General features: G+C 41.5%; 1 protein-coding gene across 2 annotated transcripts in view; it reads right to left on the bottom strand.

Moving 5' to 3' along the window:
- PRPS2 (phosphoribosyl pyrophosphate synthetase 2) overlaps positions 1 to 26,019 on the bottom strand; it is a 53,761-nt gene that overhangs the window by 17,389 nt on the left and 10,353 nt on the right. The window contains exon 2 of one of the 2 annotated variants that reach the window (XM_056556175.1): positions 16,459 to 16,642. In XM_056556175.1, coding sequence (XP_056412150.1) covers positions 16,459 to 16,642 — 184 coding nt within the window. Of the gene's footprint in view, positions 1 to 3,470; positions 3,657 to 16,458; positions 16,643 to 26,019 lie in introns of those variants that run through there. The other variant, XM_056556176.1, reaches the window with a different exon arrangement.

Below are 26,019 nucleotides of genomic sequence, written 5' to 3'. Positions count from 1 at the left end.
GCACATTAAGAAATTCTGAGCCGATCCGGTTTGCGGTAGAAACACAGCGGAATCCACCAAAGACGACCCAGGATTGTACAGTAGTAAAAGGCCTAGCACTGTCCGCATGGATATTAGGTGCCGCTTTCGGAGGAGGCTGCTGCAAGCGGATTTCACTTGAATTTTCTTGAGGCAATTCTGACAAAAACTCTGCAGTCTGAATGTAGCCTTGTAAAGGTTGAGAAAGAATCAAAGCGAATGTCCACTATTGTGAATCTAAATAGATTTAGAACATGAACTCAGTTATTCACTTTTAATATACACAGTTTATATTTACAGCTAATAGCTCTGGATTTAAAAAGAGCACCAAGTATTAACATTTCGGCTTGCAGCTGCCATATGGGGGCTTGTAGTATCCCACGACTATGGTGGCAATTCTTTGTTCATCAAACTGCTTCTTCTATTTTGACTGATAATCAATTTGCTGCTTAAACTAGTGAAATAATGGGCCAACCAAGAAAATGTATACATAAAATAAGGATAGAGAAGTGTTATCCCGAAACTTCAGGAATGTCCTTCGGCTGTGCCATCACTTATTGATTGGTGGGGTCAGACAGCATGGACTGACAGATGTTATCTAAATGAATGAGCTGAGTCACAGGAGCAATGTACAGGTGAAATGTATATGGCAATAAACCAAGCATTCAAAAAGCAAAACTATTGTAGGGAAACTTTAGCTTCTTTGATGTAGTAACTATCATGTCTGCACAGCAGATTGCCAACGCTTTGACACAGATCAGTGACTGGCTGAGTGGCATTTTCCAGCAGGTATAAATGTCACCAAAAAAAAAGGTCAAGCTAAGAGAACCCAGGCACTGCTGGAATGGCTGTGGCTCCGGCACACGAGAATTCATTTATTTTTTGCAGTGACCCCTTAACGACGCAGGGCGTATATTTACGTCCTCCGCCGACTCCCGCGATATGCCTCGGGGGTCACGCGGTGTCCCCGCATCATATTGGGTCGGTCCCGGCGGCTATCAACGGCCGGGACCCGCGGCTAATACAGGACATCACCGATCGCGGTGATGCCCTGTATTAAACCTTCAGACGTGGCGACCAAAGCTGGCCACCGCGTCTGAAGTGAAAGTGAAAGTATCCCGGCTGCTCAGTCGGGCTGTTCGGCACCGCCGCAGTGAAATCGCGGCATCCCGAACAGCTTACAGGACACCGGGAGGGCCCTTACCTGCCTCCTCTGTGTCTGATCGACGAATGACTTCTCCGTGCCTGAGATCCAGGCAGTAGCAGTCAAGCGCCGATAACACTGATCACAGGCGTGTTAAAACACGCCAGTGATCAGCATGAGAGATCTGTGTGCGCAGTGTTATAGGTCCCTAAAGGTCATTTAACCCCTTCCCTAATAAGTTAGAATCACCCCCCTTTTCCCATAAAAAATAAAATAAAAGTGTAAATAAAAATAAAAAATAAACATATGTGGTATCGCCGCGTGCGTAAATGTCCGAACTATAAAAATATATCATTAAACCGCACGGTCAATGGCGTACGTGCCAAAAAAAAAAGTCCAAAAAAAGCGTATTTTTGGTCACTTTTTATACCATTAAAAAATGAATAAAAAAAGTTATCAAAAAGTCCGATCAAAATAAAAATCATACCGATAAAAACTTCAGATCACGGTGCAAAAAATGAGTCCTCATACCGCCCTGTACATGGAAAAACAAAGTTATAGGGGTCAGAAGATGACATTTTTAAACGTATAAATTTTCCTGCATGTAGTTATGACAAAATCAAACCTATATAAGTAGGGTACCGTTTTAACAGTATGGACCTACAGAATAAAGGTGTCATTTTTACCAAAATATGCACTGCGTAGAAACGGAAGCCCCCAAAAGTTAAAAAATTGCGTTTTTTAAAGATTTTGTCGCACAATTATTTTTTTTCCATTTTGCCGTGAATTTTTGGGTCAAATGACTTCTGTCACTGCAAAGTAGAATTGGTGATGCAAAAAATAAGCCATAATATGGATTTTTAGGTGGAAAATTTAAAGGGTTATGATTTTTCAAATGTAAGGAGGAAAAAACGAAAGTGCAAAAACTGAAAAACCCGAGTCCTTAAGGGGTTAAAATTTTTGCTCAACCCCAGAAAAAAAAAAACCATTAAGCTAACACCACTTTAGGTAAATAAAATAAAAGCATGATAACATTTCTTAACCTGTTGCCATCTAAGGACGAGCCGGCTCGTCCTGACACAGCAAGCGGTGTATGGCACGGGCTCCTGACTCAAGCCTGCGCCATACCGGCCAGCTCCCAGCTGATTCCTGTAGCTGGTGCGCCGTTCATAGCAGACATGCGGCGATCACCGCGGCCGGCTATTAACCCTTTAGATTGCTGCTGTCAAAGTGGATGAACCAGGCTTTATCAATCAGGCGCAGAGCACACAGATCAATGTGGTTCTATGGAATCAAACTGATCTGTATGAGGAATCTACTGGTTTCGCCTAAAAGTCTCCTAAAAGGTGTATAAAAAAAATAAATAAATAAATAAATAAACACCCATATTAAAAATTTGAAATCACCCCTTTTCCAAATTCCATAGAAATATATAAACATAATAAAAATAAACGTATGTGTAAATGTCCGAACTATAAAAATATAATGTTAATTAAACCGCACAGTCAATAGTGTATAAAAATGGAAAGATGTACAGATCACAGCGCAAAAAAAGGTTTGCCCTTATACCACCCCGTATATGGAAAAATAAAAAAAAGTTATAGGGGTCAGAAGATGACAATTTTACACATACTAATTTTGGTGCATGTAGTTATAATTTTTACTAAGTAGTAAAATAAAACCTATATAAATTAGGTATCCTTGTGACCATATGAACCTACAGAATAAAAGATAAGGTGTCATTTTTACCGAAAAGTGCACTGCATAGAATCGGAAGCCCCCAAAAGTTACAAAACAGCATTTTTTTCCATTATGCCCCACAAATTTTCTGGTTTCGCCGTAAATTTTGTAGTGAAATGATTGATGTAAGTCTAAAAAGTACAATTGGTGGCGCAAAAAAAAAATAAATAAATAAATAAAACAACCCTCATATGGGTCTGTAGGTGCAAAATTGAAAGTTATTTTTAGAAGGTGATGAGGAACAAACTAAAGTGCAAAATGGAAAAACCCTGCATCCTTAAGGGGTTAAGGATTTTAATTATCAGTTTTCTCTGCTTTACCCCCTAAAGGAAGTACATAATGTAACAACCAGTCTACAGGACATGCATGGGAAGGTTTACAAAAAGGTTTTTTTTTTATCACATTGTGCCCAAAACATATTTATGTTGAAAATAAAAACTAATTGTTTAAGCATTTACCTTTCCTAGAAATTATACAGCTGCAGACTCAAAATAATCCTGCAGTCTGAGAAGTCAGTGTTTTTTCCTCCACTAAAGGTTACCTCAACACTTATTTCAACAATATTTACCTTTGTGACAAGGGACCTTGAAAATGCCTATCGTGTTCCTTTAATCAGCAACCAAATATTCCTTATATTGTCAGTATACATCCCACGATTAAGTAAATACTTGAAACATTGAATCGCTTCAAATGTGAAAAATATTTGTATAATAGAGTATTTTGTCAGCTGGATTTGAGTCAGGACTATGGCCCAGATTTAACAAACTAAGAAAGAGTAGAGATTTTCCCATAGCAACCAATCACAGCTCAGCTTTCACTTTACCTCAGCTTGTTAGCAGAGCTGTGATTGGTTGCTATGGGAAAATCGCTCTACTTTCTCTCACACCGTTTCATAAATCTGGGCCAAAATGAATAAGCAACTTTAAATATTCTTATAGTAGGGAACAAACTGACCAAAACAGGCAAAACACTAACCCTTCATAACTAAATGTGTGCAATAGTTGTTTTAGATACATTGTAAACCATGGTGCTAACTGGACTAAAATTTTTAATGGATCCCAGAGGAGGTGACTATGGTACATGTGAAAAAAAAAAAAATCCTTAAAAAGGGAACCAATCAGATTTTACCCTATGTAACGCTTGGCAAAGCGTTATATAGGGTAAAATCTTTATTTTCACCATTCCCGGGGGATGCTCCTGCCCCCAGGGATGGTGAAGATATGAAGTTATAAACTAGTCACAGCCGCCACCGTAAGTAGTCCCCCTGGGCGGGGAGCTCTTTTCACCTACTCCCGTTCTTCGGCCGGCAGAGACGCCCCCTTCGCTTGACTGATGGGCCGCGTCATCGCTCTGCTTTGTCTGTTCAGTGAGCGGAACAATGACGCGGCCGAAGAAAGGGAATCGGTGAGTGGAGCTCCCCGCCCAGGGGACTACTTACGGCGGCGGTGACTTGTTTATAACTACATATCTTCACCATCCATGCAGGTAGGAGCGTCCCCCGGGGATGGTGAGGACAACAATTTTACCCTATATAACGCTTTACCAAGCATTATATAGGGTAAAATCTGATTGGTTCCCTTTAACCCCTTAAGGACGCAGGACGTAAATGTACGTCCTGGTGAGGTGGTACTTAACGCACCAGGACGTACATTTACGTCCTAAGCATAACCGCGGGCATCGGAGCGATGCCCGTGTCATGCGCGGCTGATCCCGGCTGCTGATCGCAGCCAGGGACCCGCCGGCAATGGCCGACGCCCGCGATCTCGCGGGCGTCCGCCATTAACCCCTCAGGTGCCGGGATCAATACAGATCCCGGCATCTGCGGCAGTTCGCGATTTAAATGAACGATCGGATCGCCCGCAGCGCTGCTGCGGGGATCCGATCATTCATAACGCCGCACGGAGGTCCCCTCTCCTTCCTCCGTGCGGCTCCCGGCGTCTCCTGCTCTGGTCTGTGATAGAGCAGACCCGAGCAGGAGATGACCGATAGCAATACCATGATTGCTAATACTGATCTGTTCTATGAATAGTCCCCTATGGGGACTATTCAAGTGTAAAAAAAAAAAATGTAAAAAAATGTAAATAAAAAAAAAGTGAAAAATCCCCTCCCCCAATAAAAAATTAAAACGTCCGTTTTTTCCTATTTTTCCCCCAAAAAGCGTAAAAAACTTTTTATAGACATATTTGGTATCGCCGCGTGTGTAAATGTCCGAACTATTAAAATAAAATGTTAATGATCCCGTACGATGAACGGCGTGAACGAAAAAAAATAAAAAAAAAGTCCAAAATTCCTACTTTTTTAATACATTTTATTAAAAAAAAAATATAAAAAATGTATTAAAATTTTTTTATATGCAAATGTGGTATCAAAAAAAAGTACAGATCACGGCGCAAAAAATGAGCCCCCATACCGCCGCTTATACGGAAAAATAAAAAAGTTATAGGTCATCAAAATAAAGGGATTATAAACATACTAATTTGGTTAAAAAGTTTGTGATTTTTTTTAAGCGCAACAATATAAAAGTACATAATAATGGGTATCATTTTAACCCCTTAAGGACTCAGCCCATTTTGGCCTTAAGGACTCAGACAATTTAATTTTTACGTTTTCATTTTTTCCTCCTCGCCTTCTAAAAATCATAACTCTTTTATATTTTCATCCACAGACTAGTATGAGGGCTTGTTTTTTGCGCGACCAGTTGTCCTTTGTAATGACATCACTCATTATATCATAAAATGTATGGCGCAACCAAAAAACACTTTTTGTGGGGAAATTAAAACGAAAAACGCAATTTTGCTAATTTTGGAAGGTTTTGTTTTCACGCCGTACAATTTCTGGTAAAAATGACATGTGTTCTTTATTCTGAGGGTCAATACGATTAAAATGATACCCATTATTATATACTTTTATATTATTGTTGCGCTTAAAAAAAAAATCACAAACTTTTTAACCAAATTAGTACGTTTATAATCCCTTTATTTTGATGACCTATAACTTTTTTATTTTTCCGTATAAGTGGCGGTATGGGGGCTCATTTTTTGCGCCATGATCTGTACTTTTTTTTGATACCACATTTGTATATAAAAAACATTTAATACATTTTTTATAATTTTTTTTAAATAAAATGTATTAAAAAAGTAGGAATTTTTGACTTTTTTAATTTTTTTTCGTTCACGCCGTTCACCGTACGGGATAATTAACATTTTATTTTAATAGTTCGGACATTTACGCACGCGGCGATACCAAATATGTCTATAAAAAATGTTTTTTACGCTTTTTGGGGGTAAAATAGGAAAAAACGGACGTTTTACTTTTTTATTGGGGGAGGGGATTTTTCACTTTTTTTTTCTTTTACTTTTACATTTTTTTACATTTTTTTTTACACTTGAATAGTCCCCATAGGGGACTATTCATAGCAATACCATGATTGCTAATACTGATCTGTTCTATGTATAGGACATAGAACAGATCAGTATTATCGGTCATCTTCTGCTCTGGTCTGCTCGATCACAGACCAGAGCAGGAGACGCCGGGAGCCGCACGGAGGAAGGTGAGGGGACCTCCGTGCGGCGTTATGAATGATCGGATCCCCGCAGCAGCGCTGCGGGCGATCCGATCGTTCATTTTAATCGCGAACTGCCGCAGATGCCGGGATCTGTATTGATCCCGGCACCTGAGGGGTTAATGGCGGACGCCCGCGAGATCGCGGGCGTCGGCCATTGCCGGCGGGTCCCTGGCTGCGATCAGCAGCCTGGATCAGCCGCGCATGACACGGGCATCGCTCCGATGCCCGCGGTTATGCTTAGGACATAAATGTACGTCCTGGTGCGTTAAGTACCACCTCACCAGGACGTACATTTACGTCCTGCGTCCTTAAGGGGTTAATCATATTGACCCTCAGAATAAAGAAAACATGTCATTTTTACCATAAATTGTACGACGTGAAAACAAAACCTTCCAAAATTAGCAAAATTGCGTTTTTCGTTTTAATTTCCCCACAAAAATAGTGTTTTTTGGTTGCGCCATACATTTTATGATATAATGAGTGATGTCATTACAAAGGACAACTGGTCATGCAAAAAACAAGCCCTCATACTAGTCTGTGGATGAAAATATAAAAGGGTTATGATTTTTAGAAGGCGCAGAGGAAAAAATGAAAACGTAAAAATTAAATTGTCTGAGTCCTTAAGGCCAAAATGGGCTGAGTCCTTAAGGGGTTAAGGACAGATAGAAGTGTAATGGAAAGGGTCTAATCCATTTCCCTAGAGGTATATTCTACATTCTCATTTACAAATGACTAAATTATCCCAACATAATAAATTTACCTTACACCACAGAGATGTAAAAAAGGATATTTATGGAGAAATAGGTATGTCAGCAAGCATCAATTACTTAGGTCTGAAAAGGACTACATGGAATAAAAAATAAAAATAAATAAGACCTTAAAGGATTTCTGTAGTGAAAGAAAACTTATCCTTTGGATTGGGGATAAGTTATAGATCGCCGGGCGTTCAACTGCTGGGACCCCCCACGATCTCCTGGACAGGGCCTTGGCAGTCTGCTGGAAGGGGCATGCCGATCCCCGATACATGGAGGGGGAGTGTCGGCCACAGCTTCTTGCGGAGGTAGGAACTGCAGGGGGTGGGCGCGGAAAATGCCATCGGTAGGACCCCCACGATCTATAACTTATCACCTATCCTTTGGATAGGGAATAAGTTATTTTTCACTGCACTACTCCTTTAAACATCAACGTTAACCATTTTGTTGCCAGTCAGCTGTAAAAATGCAAGAAGATTAACAACGTGATAGTAATAGAAGACTAATATACAGCTTAAGCTCTTTAAAAAATAAAGTCATCTGCAGGAATAGAAAAACCTGCATTAAACCAGTCCCCAGGTCAGATTTGTTATGCTGCCTTTGCTGAGGAAAGCATGACATAGCGCCAGACACGTGTCATGTTTAGCAGCACTTCAAATGAGGCAGTGTGCATCAAACACTGCTACAGAAGAGTCCCCATATTTATTAGGGGCAAATGCCCTTGCTGACCTGCTGATAACTGAAAAGTGGTTAAGGCAATGGCCCCTAATAAATTTTGTAGCACTTGGCATATGCCGTCTCTTTCAGAATGTATGCGCCGCTATCCTACTATACATACCAGAATAAGTGACAGACTGTTGTAAAAAGTGCGTGTCGCTAGGTTTTGCTGCCATCAGAGTGCAGCATATCTAAATTGGCAGGTTCCCATTAAGAGTGAATAGATTACAGTAACAAAGTACCAAGATTGAAAGGAAAAAAAAAAAATGATTTATGTAGAAATATATAAAAACCGTAAAGAGATCTTTCTGATGGTTATGCCTGGGTAGGGAAATTTTTTTTATTTTATTTTTTATAAATAAAAACAACTGGGCATCCACCAAGTCTAGAAGCAGTGGTCAATCTGTGCTTCTTTATGGGGCAGCAATAAAACTTAAAGGGGCACTCCATATCCACAGATAGGAGATAAGTGGCTGATTGCCACCAGACCCCCCTGCAATATCCTGAACAGTGCCCCCACTCTCCTTGTGTATGGAGCAGGATTGAGATGCCCCCTCCATGCATTTCCGGAGAGCCAGAGATACATGTTAAGTATACTCCGGAATCTGTCTCTACCATAGAAATGCATGGAGGGCAGTTCATTCTGGATGGCACTATTAAACAGGAATCCTTCCACATGTCAAGACAAGACACTGCTAGCACTAGATATGTGACAATTCTATTATTGCTCCATTCCCTGATGACCAGTCATCCTACCTTGGACCCCTGGTGTATGGCAACTGTTAAAGGGGTACTCCAGTGAAAACCTTTTTTTCTTGTAAATCAACTGGTGGCAGAAAGTTAAACATATTTGTAAATTACTTCTATTAAAAAAATCTTAATCCTTCCTGTACTTATTAGCTGCTGAATACTACAGAGGAAATTCCTTTATTTTTGGAATGCTCTCTGATGACATCACGAGAACAGTTCTCTCTGCTGACATTATTATAATAATAATGCTTTATTTATTGTTGTCCTTAGTGGGATTTGAACCAGTCCCCAGCACTGCAAGGCAGCAGTACTAACCACTGAGCCACCATGCTGCCCTTAGCATACATCTGCTATGCATGGTTGCTAAAATGGACAGAGATGTCAGTAGAGAGCACTGTGCTCGTGATGTCAGTGTTCCAAAAAGAAAGGAATTTCCTCTGTAGCATTCAGCAGCTAATAAGTACTGGAAGGATTAAGATTTTTTTTAATAGAAGTAATTTACAAATCTGTTTAACTTTCTGGCACCAGTTGATTTAAAAAGAAAAAAAAGGTTTTCACCGGAGTACCCCTTTAAGCAATGAGAACTCACAATGCCTGTGACATGCTGCATGAAGCGTCACCTTTATTATCAAAATGAAGGTTTTGCTATTGCATAAGTGAAGTGCTTATTGTTTCACACAGAGTGGCTCTACCAATGGCAGTTTTCCTTGCTCTAAAGAAAACACATAATGGACAGTGTAAATACACAAATGATTCCCCACCTTGCATGCATACTACTCCCATGCCCTCCTTCAGTGTGGTTGGCCCAAGAACTAGCTATTTGTTCCTGTTCTAGACGGAAAAAAGTAATCACTGGCATAACCAGCAATGTCCTTTCTGCAAGAGGAGTTAGAGTAAGAAACTTATTGCCACAGGATATTGTGACTGATGATGATGATTCATAGAAAAGGGAGAATTTTTTTTTTTTAAATAACAGATTTATTCTACTTCGTACAAAATAACTTTAACCTAAGAAAGGACGATTGGCAGGTACTTCATGAGGTTAATGCATGGAACAACATTGTATTAAAGAGTGACATTATACTCAATATAACATGTAATATAACATGTGGAATATGCTAAATAAATAAGCCATTGGTGAAGTTTAGCAGTTTTTTTTGCTGCAGAATTCCCCAAGTGTATTAGGTTGTTACCCACTGAAGTCAATGAGTTCCGTTTGCACATTTTACGATGCAGAAAATCCCCAAATGGAATTTATGCGGTAGTGAAAATCCTTTTAGTAGTTTTTCAGGTATTATAGGGGAAGCCAGATATGGCCAGACAAGTAGTATTGGCAGCCATTCAAATAAAGCGTTGTCCACACAATGCTTAGATGGCCAGGAGGTTGAGAAAAGTATAACCTTGTATGTATCTATAACCTTCACTTTACACTGCACAGGTAATTCAAAGACAGGTAGGTAACTGATCTAGACATTTCTGCTTCTTATTTACCTACCCCCTTCCCATCTCCAGAACATAAACATTCAGGTGGTTTTGCTTTGTCATTCTATGGACCATACAGATGGGGCTAAGAAAAGATTTCAGGGAGGAAAGAAAAAAAAATTAAAAATAAAATAAAAATGGATTCTGATCATGCTTTGACTTCTTCCTCACACACTGTGTACCCAGACGCAGCACAGCCTGTCACTTTACGCAGTCAGGATCCCTCCACTTATGCTCTTCGTTTGGCAGGAAACTCAATTAATCGTTAACTCAGCGATGCTTGTTAGACATTCAGCTGTTCACTTAATGCAGAATTTTATAATGCAAAACTACCCAGTGAGACGGGTTACAGAAATCACTGAGGTCAGCAATGCATGAAGACAATCTATAATCCGCAATAAGTCATGAAAATAAGAATAAGGACTAAGGAAAGAGGGCTGTCTGTTTCCCCAATTCAAAATAACAGGCGAACCAGGACCTGAAGTGATGCAGACTTTTCAGTCTTCCTTCACAAGTTTAATTTTAATGGAGGGAACATTTCTCAACAAAAAATAGTTATTTATCCAGTGTCACTTATGGCCAGTCTGAATAACTACCACACCACAATATTTTTGGACCTATTCACACCAACTAACTTGTGGCACGTGAGGCAGCATGGGCAGCAGCCACGCAGTCACCTAGGTGGTCGCTATTATCCACTTTGACTAGCAATTCCTTCTGTAGCATAAGGAGTTTTGGGCAGCTCTGAGTTTTTAGTAGGTTGCCTGCCTAAGTTTTATATATTAAGGATATAGGATTGGTGGTAATCTGTAATGGAGGCATGAAGGGATTATTCCCATAATTGAACTTAATCTATGTTTGACTGTTACCCAGTCATAGGCTCTATGTCCAGCAGAGGTAAGAAGAGTGAGTGTTAGGCTAGGTTCAGACTACGGCATTTCTGCCTGCAATTCCGCTCTGAAAATGCAGGCAGAAATTCTGCTTACTAAAATGTACCTGCAAGTGAATGGGTTTTCCGTTCACAAATACTGCTTCAAAAATTCCAAAGTGTGAATTGGTGAACGGAAAATCCGCTTTAAAATATCCTCCTGAAGAATGGCGTTTCTCATTCTGCAGGCGGATATACTCACGGAACACATTGCAGTCTATTGGGGATTGCAATGTCTGCGCGGTCCTAGCACTGACTAATTCAGTCAGTACTGGCTGCACTGGAAATCACAGAAATTTTCCATCTGAAGATTCTGCAGTGTGAACCTAGCCTTAAGGTCCCATCCTAAGCAAGCCACCTCCACATGGTGGATGGGGGGTGGACACATTCTGATCAATAGTTAGTACAGTTGAAAAAAGACATAAGTCCATAAAGTTCAACCAAGGGTTGGAAGGAAAGGGGGTATGGTTGGATGAAGGAGATAGGATGCGATTCTATATTTCTGCATAGGCATTAAAGGGGTACTCCGTTGGAAACATCTTATCCCCTATCCAAAAGGATAGAATGTTAGATCTCCGGGCCGGCAGCGGTGGTGTCTGGAACACAGAAGCTTGCAGCTTCCGCATTTGTGACTTCATGCCACGCCCCCTCCATTCATGTCTATGGGAGCGAGCTAGAGAGCGAAGACCCACTCAGGAGCGGAATCAGACCGCCCTGAACGGTAGGCATGGGAGGACTGGGCCGCAAGGACACACAGGGCGGAAAGACAGGTTCAGAGTAAGTCAGACAGAGGCAAGGAGCGATCTCAACCAAGTCCTGTGTCCAGAGAGATGCAGGTCTTGAAGGAGTGGCTGGATCAGACTGTCAGAGTGTAGGGCAGGGAGGCTGCAGAGAGGCTATGCAGAGCTGTGCAAAACCGGAACCTTGAAGGTCCACACTGGAACAGGGTAGAAGGAGGGGCCAGCTGACCCCTAAAGCGCCGGGAGTGGCGAAAACCTGACCTCTGGAGCACACGCTTGGCCCCTATAGGATGGGAGAGGCAGAGGGAGGAGAAATATAGCTCGTATGCAGCATGCGCCCCTCCTGATAGTGTAACATCAGGTCCCGGGGCGTATTGCGCAAGAAGACAGACCGGCCAGGAGAGGAGGAGCGCAGGAAGCCCGGGCGGAGCTACGAGTAAGCCAAATGCTGGATAAGTCATACTGCCCGACCGATAAGAGCGCCGGAAGACAGAGCATGAAGGGGAGCACAACCCGGCAACAGAGACCTCAGGCAGTACAGAGCGCCGCGGGAGGGGAAAGTGCCAGAACGGAGGCCGCAGCATGACTAAAAGGCCCAAGCCACTGGCTAAAGTGAGCCTCACCTGCGGTCCATAGCACCCCAGGGGAAAAGCCATGGCCCCATGCAGAGACTGGAGGGATGCTGAGGGAAGCCCGGAGGAGAGCAGGGGGATCATAGGCAGATTAACCCTTACCTCCCCAGAAAAGACAGATTCCCCAGCTATAGAAGAGAGGGGCCCAGGGAAGTGAGAGGGGCCCAGGGAAGTGAGAGACATACTCACCAACAGAGCTGCTAGCATACTCACCCATGAAGTCTTCAGCCAGCTAAGGCTACCTGCCTTAAGCCAGACTCTGCTGGCAAACAGGGGACCCAGACCCAGGGTACACCACCAAGCACTGGCTGATGGCGAGGAGGGGTTAATTTCCCATTCAGCAATGCACCGTGCCCCTAGCTCACAGGTGGGGGGGGGGGGGAATCAGGCAGCGCCATGCTCCTGTTGCCCCACACTAGAGAAAACAAAAAAAGGGAGAGAAAATCTAACTAGAACCTGAAACTAGGAGAAAAAAAAAAAAAAAACTAAAGAAATAAGACCAGGTCTGGAGGGCTCCAGACCTGCATCTGCCTCCTGCTGACACCAAGCTAAAACTGAGTTGCTCAGAGCCAGGAGGCGGGTATATCCTGCCGGGAGGGGCAGACTTTGTTTTTTGCCTAGCGTCAGCCTGCTAGTGGCAAGCAGCATATACCCATGGTCCTGTGTCCCCTAAAGAAGCGCTCCTGAAAAGGAGATTATAGTACATACCTGCCAGACCGTAATGGACATGCTTAGGAAGGATCTGCGCTTGTCTTGGGGCTAAATGGCTATGTTGTGAGATTACCATAATACTGTGGCTAGCTTTTTGTGAACTGGTATTTCCTTTGAGTTTTTTTTATTTGACTATGCTACAGGGGCTGTAAAGTTAGTGTTGTTCATAATATTGTGTCTGTACCTGTGTTTGACGGTTTTCTCACAATTCTTCTGTGATTTTCACCCCAATATTTATTTTTAAACAGCATACAAAATGACTTGTCTCAGATTTTTTTCCCAGGTTGCAATGTGGCAGAGACCTGACATCCCTAGTCAGCTGATGACAGGGAGCCACTCTTCAATGGGTGGAGCAATTGCTTGGTTGGAGAGAGATCAATCTGGAATTGTATATTTGCAACAGCTGTAGGCATTCTTATTGAAAAGCACAGGTCTTTTGAATGGATGCAGCTCATTTATGTTGATGTGTGGAAGGGAGGAAAATTGAATTATGGGATTTGTAGGCAAAGAAGGCAATAAAATACCAGTTCACAAAAAGCTAGCCAGTGTTATGGTAATCTCACAACATAGCCATTTAGCCCAAAACAAGTGCAGATCCTTGCTAAGCATGTCCATTACTGCCTGCCAGGTACGTACTAAAATCACCTTATAGTGGACAACCCCTTCCCTCTGGAGCCATTTTTCATTTTTGCACTTTTGTTTTTTCCTCCTCACCTTCCAAAAATCATAACCCTTTCAATTTTCCACCTACAGACCCACACGAGGGCTTGTTTTTTGCGCCACCAATTTTACTTTGTAATGACAATCATTTCATCACAAAATCTACGGCGAAACGAGAAAAATATTTGTGGAGCAAAATAGAAAAAAAACAAACCACCATTTTGTAAATTTTGGGGCTTCCGATTCTACACAGTGCACTTTTTAATACAAATGACACCATATCTTTATTCTGTAGGTCCGTCCATACGGTTATAAGGACACCTAATTTATACAGGTATTTTATTTTACTACTTTAATATATATATATATTTTTTTTTTTTTTTTAGTATTTTTAAAATGACCCACTTCTGAACCCTAAAACATTTTTCCCTATATATGGATGTATAAAAAAGGAGTACATTTTTTTGCACCCCGATCTGAAGTTTTATCGGGACCATTTTTATTTTGATGGCACCCTTTGATCGCATTCTATTAATTTTTTCCAGTATATGAAGTGACCAAAAATACGCATTTCTGGACTTTGGACATTTTTTTACACCTGCGCCTTTTGACCGTGCGGTTTTATTAACATTATTAAAAAAACATTTTTAAATGGGAAAAGGGGGCAATTTAAACTTTTAATTATGGAAGCGGTTAATGCATATTTACTTTTTTTAAATTTATTAATTTTTTTTTCTTTTTTAAGTTCCCCATAAGGCACTAACATGCAATCTTTAGATAGCATACACTGATCAATGCTTCTCCATAGGAGCATTGATCAGTGTTATTGGTGCTCCATTGCTTCAGCCTGGCAAAGCTGACTGAAAGCTTGGAGCACCGATCGGACGGCAGGGAGGAAGGCAAGACACCTCCCCCCGTCCTCTCAGCTGATCAGGATGCCGATCAGCCCCCTGAGCTAGCCGGGAAGGAATTAACCACTTTTAGACACCGCGATCAACATTAATCCCGGAAATCAGCCTGATCAGCTATGTCTGGCATTAGCCGTGGGTCCCCGGTTGCTCATAGCAACCAGGACCCACCAGGTATGATGCGCACTCACCTGCTGAGCACATGTCGTACAGCGGGAGCCCGCAGTGGACATACATATCCATCCATTTGCAGGAAGGGGTTAATCTATGATGAACATAGTATTAGCAGGATATTCACTGCGTGAGCTATTTTAACTCCTATAGCAGGCCTTTCCAAACTTTGTGCCGCAGGACTTTTTTTTTTTAAATATAAAGATCTCATGTATGTATTATGAATTGTATCAATAAACTGTAAAAAATATTAAGTTTAGTTTATATATTTCTTATAGGTGTCAGTTTGAAAAACTAATGGAAAACATAAGTGTGAAATTTTTTGTCTGTGAAACAATCAGGAGAAAGTTTGTTGCTCAACCATCAACCTACTACTATCTCATGTGTCCACCATAAAGCATGGTATCCATGTATTGGTAAAGGGTGGCAAAGTAAATATTTACTCTCTACATGGCTTTGTGGCGAAAAGATTCAATATAAATTGAAATGTATTAATTGAAATCCCGGTGAAATACAGGTGCTTGTCAATTACCGATTAGAGTCATGCTGTGTCCCCGCCTCTCCCATAGACATGAATGGAGGGGGCGTGTTTGTACCAGCTGACCTGCTGTGTGCAAATAGTTAAACAGCAGCTCAGACAGGGCCGAGTCAGGCCCCTAGTGAGATCACAGGGAGTCCCAGAGGTCAGATCCCCCCGCAGTCAGTCAGCGGGATAGGGGATACATTTATAAGCAATGGACCTCTCCTTTAGGTTGTATTCACACAAACAGAATGTGCGGTCGGATGTCTGGGCAGTATTATACAATGTGCACAGCCACTTATTTTTTATTTATTGTCACTGGGTCCACTTTTTGTGTTCGTTTGTTCACTAGGATTTGGTAGGGTGCGGTAGCCCTTCTTTGTGTCCCTCCTGCCGGTCTAGGGGAGAGGTGTGGCCATTAGGTTCCTCACCTCCCTGCTATACCCTGTGCCATCCTGTTTCGGCAGGATGCCAAACCGGTTTTACTGGTTCCTTTGTGGCAACCTGGTTAACGCCTAGTTGTTTGCCGGGAACACTTTCGGTCCCTGAGTGGCTTCGGCGAAAGGGGACATCGTACCTGGAACCTCGCAGGTGCCTTTTGGCCCAGAGGCGAAGGGTTTGGTTTGTTGGGGGGCCTCTCCTTTCGGAGAAGGGCTTGCGATAGACCGCATCCCTGTGCATGTTTTTTTGTGTGAACACTTGCACTTTTTACTTGCACTTGGGTGACTTGAGAGCACGTACCTTGGCTTTCAAACACACAAACAGAATGTGCAGGATTTGAAGCCGTGTTCAATCATTTTGTATCAATTAAAATCTGCAGCATCAAATATGTGCAGGATACTGTACATGTAAATAGACATGTAGGCTCCTCCCATGATATTCTGCAGACAGATCAGACTACATTTTTAACATGACTGGCTCCCTTTCACTGTGTATTGTAAGTTAACACTGCAGGAAGAAACAAAAATCACACAAAGAAAGAACACCTTGTGCTGCTCTGTACTCTTGATGTGCAAATACCTTGTCTTTTTTGTCCTGTCGAGCATATGGAAAACATGGAATGACCGCTGTAACTCGGGATGAGGATGCAATCTTGCAGGCATTTATCATGATCAGCAGTTCCATCAGGTTGTCATTGATCTCACCGCAGCCACTCTGGACGATATACACATCTTCCCCTCTTACGCTCTCACCGATCTCTACGCTACAAAAATAGAAAATGAGAGATATAGACTTAAAATGTACATAGCAGATTTTATTTAAATTTTGCAAGTAACCACTATTTTTCTCCTACAACAGCTGCTGACTGAATCAGTTGGATTCATAATATTAGGGAGTTACATGTTTTCAGCAAGATGTGTTAATTCTGTTCTTTAAATAGGAAGCATGTCAAAATATTATAGGTTACCGAAAGACTTTAGAATGCCTCTACTTAATATAAAATAGTGCAAACTGTGTACAAAACAATGTTATTAACAGTAAATAAAAATCTGGCCTCAAGGACTTAATGTACAATTACTAGATTCACATGTTATCCCTCTACAACAAGGAAAGCTTTGTAAGTCTCACGTGTAGAGTGACTGACCCCATGCACTCAGACTGAGGGATACAATGGTTTTGGTCACTAAAGACACTGAAAAATGTACTTTTACAATGCAAACCATGAAACTAACAGTACACTTAATATTGTAGGTTTACCGTTACAATGTAACTATTTCACTGCAGGGAAGTGCTGTACTTTCTTGGGTTAGCAGGTACTGTTTACTTTGTAGCCATATAGCAAAAATTATACAAACTGCTACATATTTATTCCCTCTTCAGCTAAAAAACACATTATGTCATGTACAAGGCCACAGACATTTCTTGTATATTAAAAATAAATTCCATTCCAGATAGGAACACAGCAAAAAAGCGACGGTATTCAGGGTGAAAAGTGGCTACAAATTATAATATAGGGTGAATAGCTTATAGCAATATTCGTTTGTTATCCCAATATCACCCAGTTAGTCAACACTAACCTTAGGGTCTATTCAGGCCTACAGGTGTGTTCAGTCATTAAAGGGGTACTCCGATTGAAAACTATTTTCTCAAGTTAACTGGTGCCAGAAATGTAAACAGATTTGTAAATTAGTATATGAAAACAGGCAAGAAAGGGAAGAGCACACTAAGGGCATATATCACCTGAACTGAAACTGAAGGCGTAGCCTCTGAGCGCCATACTTCCTGCGCCGTCACTGAGATCCAGCTCCCGGTGAACCGGACCCCTACACGCTACAGTCACCGCCGAGCGGCTCTCTCGATCGCTCTCGATCTCTCCATACACATTATATATACATATATATGCAGAGAGCATTGTTTTAAGAAAGAAAAGAACTCAACTTCAGCAGCTGATAATTATTAGAAGGATTAATTTTTTTATAGAACATATCTGTAACTTTCTGGAGCCAGTTGATTTTTTTCCTGGAATAACCCTTTAATCTTTCCAGTACTTAGCTGCTGTATACTACAAAGTGAGTTTAAAAGGGGTACTCCCAGAATTTTTTTTTTTTTTTTTTTTTTTAAATCAACTGGTGCCAGAAAGTTACAGATTTGTAAATTACTTCTATCAAAAAAAAAAAAAAATAATCTTAACCCTTCCAGTACTTCTGTATGCTCCACAGGAAGTTCTTTACTTTTTGGATTTCCTTTCTGCCTGACCACTTCTCTCTGTTGACACCTCTCCTGCTCTGGACAGTTCCTGACATGGACAGAGGTCAGACAGAGGAAATTCAAACAGAAAAGAACTTGCTGTGGAGCATACAGAAGCTGATAAGTACTAGAAGGATTAAGATTTTTCTTTAATAGAAGTAATTTACAAATCTGTTTAACTGTCAGTTAGAAGAAAAATAAATAAATAAAAAATAAAAAAAAGGGTTTTCCAGTGGAGTAGCCCCTTAAGTTTACATTGAAATCAGCAACATTAAATCCGGTGCATCAAATATGCGCAAGATACTGTACATGTGAATACATCCTTAAGGGGGGGGGGGAAATAAATAAATTGCCCACGCTCTTATGGTCATGAAACCGGATGGAAGATAACTACAAGGTAAACATTGCTTAACCGTACTAATTCACCAGCCAAATGTTTTCAGTCGGACATTTCACATGCTGATAACAGCTTGAAAACTAAAAACACAAACATTGTTCATGGCACTTGTATTTCAGGAGAAACCTACTTACACCGGACTACAGCTATTGTAAACTGCCTCTTTGTACCTATGTCATAGGTCTGCATCCAGCTTTAGGGCTTACCTGGCTCCAAGCACAGAAAGAAAACAATAGCAATAACAGATGCCAAGGGTTATATCTTTAACACTACCTCATACAACATACAGAGTTGGGGTAGTGTTCACAAAGCACATTTTTGTGTGGTTTCTTTTTGTCTTTGTGAAATAGCTGCAGTAAGATTGTATGCTTTTTGCTACAATTTCACCAAAATTGCAGCAAACTCTGAAGGCAAAAATAAAATAAAAACAGGGAAAAAACTGCAAAGAGTGAACACAGCCTTAGGCTCCTTTCACACTAGTGATTTCTCCATTATTGAAGTTCCGTCGCATGCAGTAATTTTTCCGCCACGATGTCCCATCACTGTATAATGTCAGTAATGAATTACAGGCATATACGGGTGCAAACGGGCAGTTACAAAATCCCATAGGCTGCAATGCGATTTAGTCTCGGCCGTCAGGGGTTTATTAACGGACGGTTTTCGCCGAAAATCGTGACGGAACATGCGACAGAACTTCAATAACGGAGAAATCACTAGTGTGAAAGGAGCCTTACTAGCCGACTATGCTGGTGAAGCTGCCCAACATATAAGAATCAGCCCAAATATGAGAATCAGCAGTCACAAATGCCACTTGGGTCCCTTTCACACTACAAAATTACTCCGTTTTAAAGCTCCGTACGAAGTTCCCTCTAAAAATCAGCTGTAAAGCGGCCGTTACAAAAACCTATGGCAGTTAGAAAAATCCCAGACTATAATGGGATTTTCTAATAGCCGTTTCAACCCATTCTAGCCCTTTATTAATAACGGCCGTTATTTTGTGACGGAAGACAGTAACAGGAGAAATGGTGCATGGTCATTCTTCCACTCTCCTGACATCTTAGCCTTATGATTAATGTATTCTCCATTGTCCTTTGTATTATATTTTGATTGTGCCATCTGCCTCTTTTCTACTTTGCTTGCCTGACCATGCATATACCCCAATATTTGTTCCCTTGTTATTCTCAATAAATACTCACCTTCCTTTTGAACCTAAAATAGCATACTATTAGGACAGACATTTAGGATTGTAACCAACATTTGAAAATTCTGTTTGGGTTTTTAGCATACAATAATATTTGCATTCTTCTGTTTTGTTGTGATGGACTTCTTAAAGGAGTACTCTGGAGCGCTGGTACTTTAAAAAAATTAAATAAAATAAAGTTTACCTCATCTGATAGCTCTTTCAAAGACCTTTCCAACGATACCTCATTTGTCAAATTTGGCCCAGCCATTCTCTTGTAATTGCCACCTGTAGCAGTAAGCAGCCATGTAAAAGACTACATTTCCCATGACTCCCTGCGCCAGCTTCCTGTTAGCTGCTGCTCTAAATTATAATAAAGTGATGCCCACAGCTCCTTCCCTTGTGGTTATCTCCTCCCATTCTCCCCTCCCAGCTCATCAGCCCTCTCCATGTGCCCACTAGCCCACTGATCCACCCATCCATGTTGTAGTTTTGCAACAGCTGGAGGCACCCTGGTTGGGAAACACTGCGCTAGCGGTGTCAGAAGAATGCAGCAGCACTACACAAATAGCGTAGGGCTAACGTAGGCAGCGATAGGAGCCTAGCGTTAGCCCTACGCTATTTGCTTAGTACTGCGCATGCACAAAATAAATTAACTTTGGGGGAGTAGCCGACTCCGGGCTGGGAGGCTGGCACAGCCCGCAGTGACTCATGGGAGCGATGAGTCACCGGGCGAAGCTGGCGCCGGATCATGAAGACGACGCAGTCGAGCGTCAAAAGGACCCAGCTTCCGGCCAGATGGGAAGAAGTCCGGGAAGAAGTCCACATGGACAACGTGAGTATATTACAATGTGATATAACTTATTAATGCTTCATTTCCCCCCATAAACAGGTTGCGTCAGAGTACTCCTTTAAATGATTCGGAAAGGGGGCAATAATGGTTGTTACTAACCAGTAAATCACCCACAGGGAATTCTCCTTAACTAGCAGGATTAAACATTACAGACTGGACACGTATACAGAGCTGGAACATAGAAGTTGCTCTATGAATAAGATACCCCTCCAAGGCCCTGTTCATATCACAGGATAGTCCTGCTGATTCCTTGTGAACATACCCTGGACGTGTTTGTCAAGTCCTCCTCCAACTTTAAAATCTCAGACATGTGAAAATAATAATGTTATTGCCACTTTCTGGTGTAGTTGTATAAGATATATCCTCTCTATACTCACTGAAGATAAGTATTTCCTTTTTTACATCTCTTCAGGACTTTCCACCTCTATTTTTAAACCTAAACTCTTAATAGTAACTAAGCAACGTAGTCTACACCTGCTGGATGGGTAAAAGCCTTACTGCTCTCCCAGGTAACCTGATTGTTAAGACTATGGCGTTGGCGTCATCTTCACACAGTCACTCAGTTGTTGCTAAGGAATTAGTGAGAAAATTCACACAAAAAAAAAAAAAAAAACTTAATCCTGACAATAACCATCAGCTGCTGAAGTAGAGTTGTTTTCAGTCTGGCAACAGTGCTCTCTGCTTGTCTCGGGAACTGCACAAAGTAGAAGAGGTTTGCTATGGGGATTTGCTTCTACTCTGGACAGTTCCCGAGACACGTGTCAACAGAGAGCACTTAGAAAAGAACAACTCAACTTCAGCAGCTCATAAAGTACTGAAAGGATTAAGATTTTTTTAATAGAAGTAATTTACAACATCTGTTTAACTTTCTGGAGCCAGTAAGGTTTTCCACTGGGTAACCCCTATCTACCCAGGCCATCTAAACCTACAGTAGCCAATATAAAAACAGTAGTTAAGCACCAGTGTAGTAATAGAAGGAAAGTACCTTTATGGAAGAAGGAATGCTTGGATTCTGCTGGTCAGAAATCCCTCCTATTTAAACCTGTATTACTTCAGTGTCATGCTTTGCCAGTCAAACAGCCCATTTTGAGGTTGGCACAGCAAACGTTACTCATGCATGAGCCGCAGCCAGCATTCCATCAACTCAGCGCAATCGTAATGTTCTAATTCCCTCTTCAAAAGAAAATGCTTATGTGCAAAAAAAACATTCTAAAACTGTTCACTGGCCCAAGTGGATTAGGCTCCAGTTTATACTACGGGAAGAGGCGTGATCCAAAGGATTAAGGCACCACTGTAACGCTATTCACTGTAGGCACCTCAACATTACCAGTGTACATTATAAGAATAAACAATAGAGCATGATGCACTAGATACAATAAAGATATTTCTTTATAAACCTTAGTTATTGGCAGATACTACTACCTGATGTCCAGCATTGAACCTTTTTGTCCTCTACAGGTGAGGAGCTGTTTGTATGGAGAAACAGTTGCAGATGAAAGCTACTCTCCAAAAAAAATAAAAAATAATTTAATGGGAAACACTTGTGTAGCAGTCTTGACCACAAATCCATGCAAATGAGAGGAAACATTGGACACGAGACCCCCGCTAGCGGAGAAACCCCTTTAAAAGAAGAAGTACACAGTAAACCAAAGGATCACCAAAATATAACCAGCTGCGCCAGTTGCTAGCATCCCCTAATGTCCCTATGGAATACCAGCTATACCCCGACACAGCTTGACCAAAAGTTAGGAGCTAGGATTTTTTTAAACCTCTTATGGACACATTTTTCATTTTTGCCGTTTTTGATCCATATGTGGACTTCTTTTTTGCATTAACCAATTGTACTTTGTAATGACACTCATTTCACCACAAATTCTACTGTGGGGGGGTATAATATCGGTATAAGGATTGATCACAGCATCTATGGGGTTAATGCTGCCAGGACCTGTGATTGACAGCCGGGTCCCGCTGGCGATCTCATGCATACGTCCAGCTGCGCAAAGGGTTAAGCTTTAATTTTTAGGTCCATATAATTGCAATGATACCCAATTTATATAGGTTTTGTTTTATTTTACTATAAAATGTAACTTGATTGACCATTGGACCAATGCTGAAATGCAGCATTTAACCAGTTAACATCAGAGTACCTGAACCATGGCGTAAATGTAGGTTATGGGCCGGGAATGGGTTTTTACTTGTTATTTGTTCTAATAAAATGTTTCCTCTTTATAGGCCACTTTTTTTTTTAACCCTATTTGAGCTATATTTATGCTGCTCGCTCTCATGGCGCTCAACAGTTCAGGAAGGGGTGTTCCCCGGCAGGAGTCCGCCCTGTTCTATGCTGCGCTCAGACTAGGGAGAGTGCATAGAACAGGCAGAGAAGCAGGTGTCTTCAAAGAGGATGTAATTCACACTGAGGTTACGTCAGACTGCGCTCCTGGCCGAGTTCGCTCTTACAAGGCAGAGATATAGAGAAGGCAAGACCTGCTTGATTGACAGGCAGAGGGGGCAGCGCTGAGCTAAGGAGGTCTCGTCTGCATTTCCTTATGTTTGTCTCTGCCAACCTGTTGCAAGAGACAATCCTACCAAGGAACAGGATTGCAGGCAGGACCGGTAGGATATCCCCTGGTGGCTGAACTTTTAGGAGTGATTTTAACAAAAATAAATGCATGAACAAAGCACATTAAGAAGTAAATATATATTTATAGGAAAATGTATAACAAATTTAATGGAAAGGTGCCAGGACAAAATTCCGTGGTGTTATTTGCCGAGCCCTGCTGAATCTATACTCAATTTCCTATCTGGAATCAAAATGTTCATTTGCATTATACAATTAATTTCCCCAGCGGGAAATTCTCTTTATCAGAGCTAATTTTATTTATGAATAGCCCAAAATCAGCCTATTCATACTATATCAGGCAAGGTCTACTCTATATGGCAGGAAGCTAAAACAAACCAGATGCTGCTTAGGTAGGGTGCAGGACTGTGCTGCAAGTCTCTGCACAATGCCAACCCCCATCAGCCAGCCCTGCAGGGATTCCATCAGTCACACTAAGTGACCCGTCACAACTCAAATTCTCTGACCCAAAACATTTCATTGCTGTGATGCATTGTGACCTCATGTGATCTAGATCAGCTGACCACATCGCAGATCTAATTATTGTGATGGCTACGATTGAGGGTAAACAGGGACAACAGAAATACAACTATAGGATATACTAGTGATTTACTGAGGGTTGGAAATATTTTCCATTTGAATGGAGGAGGAAACAAAAATGCTGTCTAACCTGGCATATAACTTCTCTCCAACTACTAGACTTTAAAATCCATAGAATAGAAATATACACCACTGTTATGTAGTAATAAATGATGGAACTATAGAACACTACACGTACTATACAGTTTAACTGGAGAAAGTTCACGAGTCTATAAAATAGTGCCGGCACTTTTAGCTGACACCACAACTTTTACCTTTAAGTGTATACTATGGACTCCTCATGTTCCTGTACTATGCCTGAACAAACATGTGTAGAGAACATTGCAGGATGAAAGATAACAATAATTACCCCTAGACCAGCAGAAAAGCCATTAAGGTTATGAACTCTTACCGGACTGTTTAAAGGCATTAATCCTATAGTTCACCTGCAGCAGAAGTGCATTGCATTTTACCTATGTGGGTAAGCAGCTATTTTGAGGAAAATATGGCTAGACAGGTTCTACAGACTCAAAAGATGTCCATCTAATTGTTCACCCACTATTCCTGCTTGTTTGGCAGTCAGGGACTCAAGCAGGAACACAGAGGGGAGGGTGAGCGCGGAGATGCTCCAGCCCATAGTACTTCAGAAGATGGGGATCGCCTCTAGGACACTTTGCACCAGAGGATGAAAGCATTGTTCTTTGTTATGGAAGCACAGAGATTCATGAAAGGCACCATGTGTCTCCTGTGGATAGGGGACAAGTAGTTGATTTCAGGCGGGTCCAACCACTGGAATTCTCTCCCCCCCGCGCAATCTCCGGAACAGGACCCCGACTCAGTGTAGAGCACGTGTCGACTACTGGTAGACGGCATGCGTCCCAATAATTACTATAGGAGCACCGGATGCCCAAGTGCTGTACTCCGGTTTCTTCGGCGCTCCCATAGTAGTAAATAGAGTGTGCGCCGTCTATCGCACACGCTCCTCACAGAGCCGGGTCACATTCCGGAGATTGCACTCTCCCAGCGGTCTGACCCCCGCGATCAGCTACTTATCTCTTATCCTGTGATTAGGGCATAATTACATTTTGCCTGGAATTCTCCTTTAGGGTACGTTCACACGTACACAGATTTGATGCGCAGGATTTTCTGCTGCAGATTTCTATGAAAACGAAATGACTGAGCACAGTTTCTAATCTGCAGTTACAAATGCTGCGCATCAAATCTGCGCAGGATCCTGTATGTGTGAACGTACCATATTGTAACTTTTTTTTCCTTCTTTAAATAGATGTATGCTTGAATTAACTATGAGAACAGTTTGGGGATGCAATATCATCTGCCAGCATGACCATGCACAAAGTTGTGTGTAGAAAATCTCAGGCCTGTACAGAGGCTGCACCTACAACCTACCTAACATGTTTCGGATGAGCTAGAAAGCAGATATAGAAATTTACGGGAAAACAACAAATAAAAAGCATTTTCTTCCAATATCAGCATCTGACCTCACCAATCTTCTTTTAGCTAAATTAACACAAATTCACAGAAATTTCCATGCGTACGCCCACAAAAGGAGGCCCAGCTTTATAGTGTTTGTACAGGAGTGCTGACCACATGATGCCAAAACAGGACGTGTACTTTCTTGTGATTGAATGGACACCTACAGGATGAGGACTATGAGTCAGTAAGAGACAAGGATTAAGTTTTAGGCAACAAAACTGCATGAATTACACAGCCTAGTAAAAAAAATAAATTATTATATCTATATATTCTATTAATAAAAAAAATTAAAAATATCTATCCATCCATCTACACACACACCTCCTGTCCTCTGACATGCAGGAAATTCTCCCCTCAGCCAATGACTAGCCATAGTGTTGATCTACCTCAAGCCAGTGATTGGCTGAGTGGACATTTCATGCGGGTAGTAGAGGAAACCAGGAGGCGCTGAGCTGTGGAGACCATCCAGATGACAGAGGTGAGTGAGTATAATTGAAATTTTTTAATTTTCAAGCCAGCCTGTAACAAAAAAATATAAAAAAGGCACCACACTAACTTTGTTAAGACAGTCTGACCGTTTTCCTTACATATTTGTTTTAATAAATACTATATATGGACTCTTGTATATACTATAGAATATTTTCATAAAGTTCGGCACTGTGCTTTTCTTGGGTCTAATAAACGGTTCACTGGGTGTTACCAGTTAGGGATTTGCATCTGTATGTCATGTCCATTCAGCGTTACCATTTTCCCCAACCAGGGCACATCCAGCT

The sequence above is a fragment of the Hyla sarda genome, chromosome 2 (assembly GCF_029499605.1).
Source record: "Hyla sarda isolate aHylSar1 chromosome 2, aHylSar1.hap1, whole genome shotgun sequence".
In the NCBI taxonomy this organism is placed as follows: domain Eukaryota; kingdom Metazoa; phylum Chordata; class Amphibia; order Anura; family Hylidae; genus Hyla; species Hyla sarda.
Note: the sequence above shows the minus strand (reverse complement) of the source record. Positions and strands in the feature narration are given on the sequence as shown.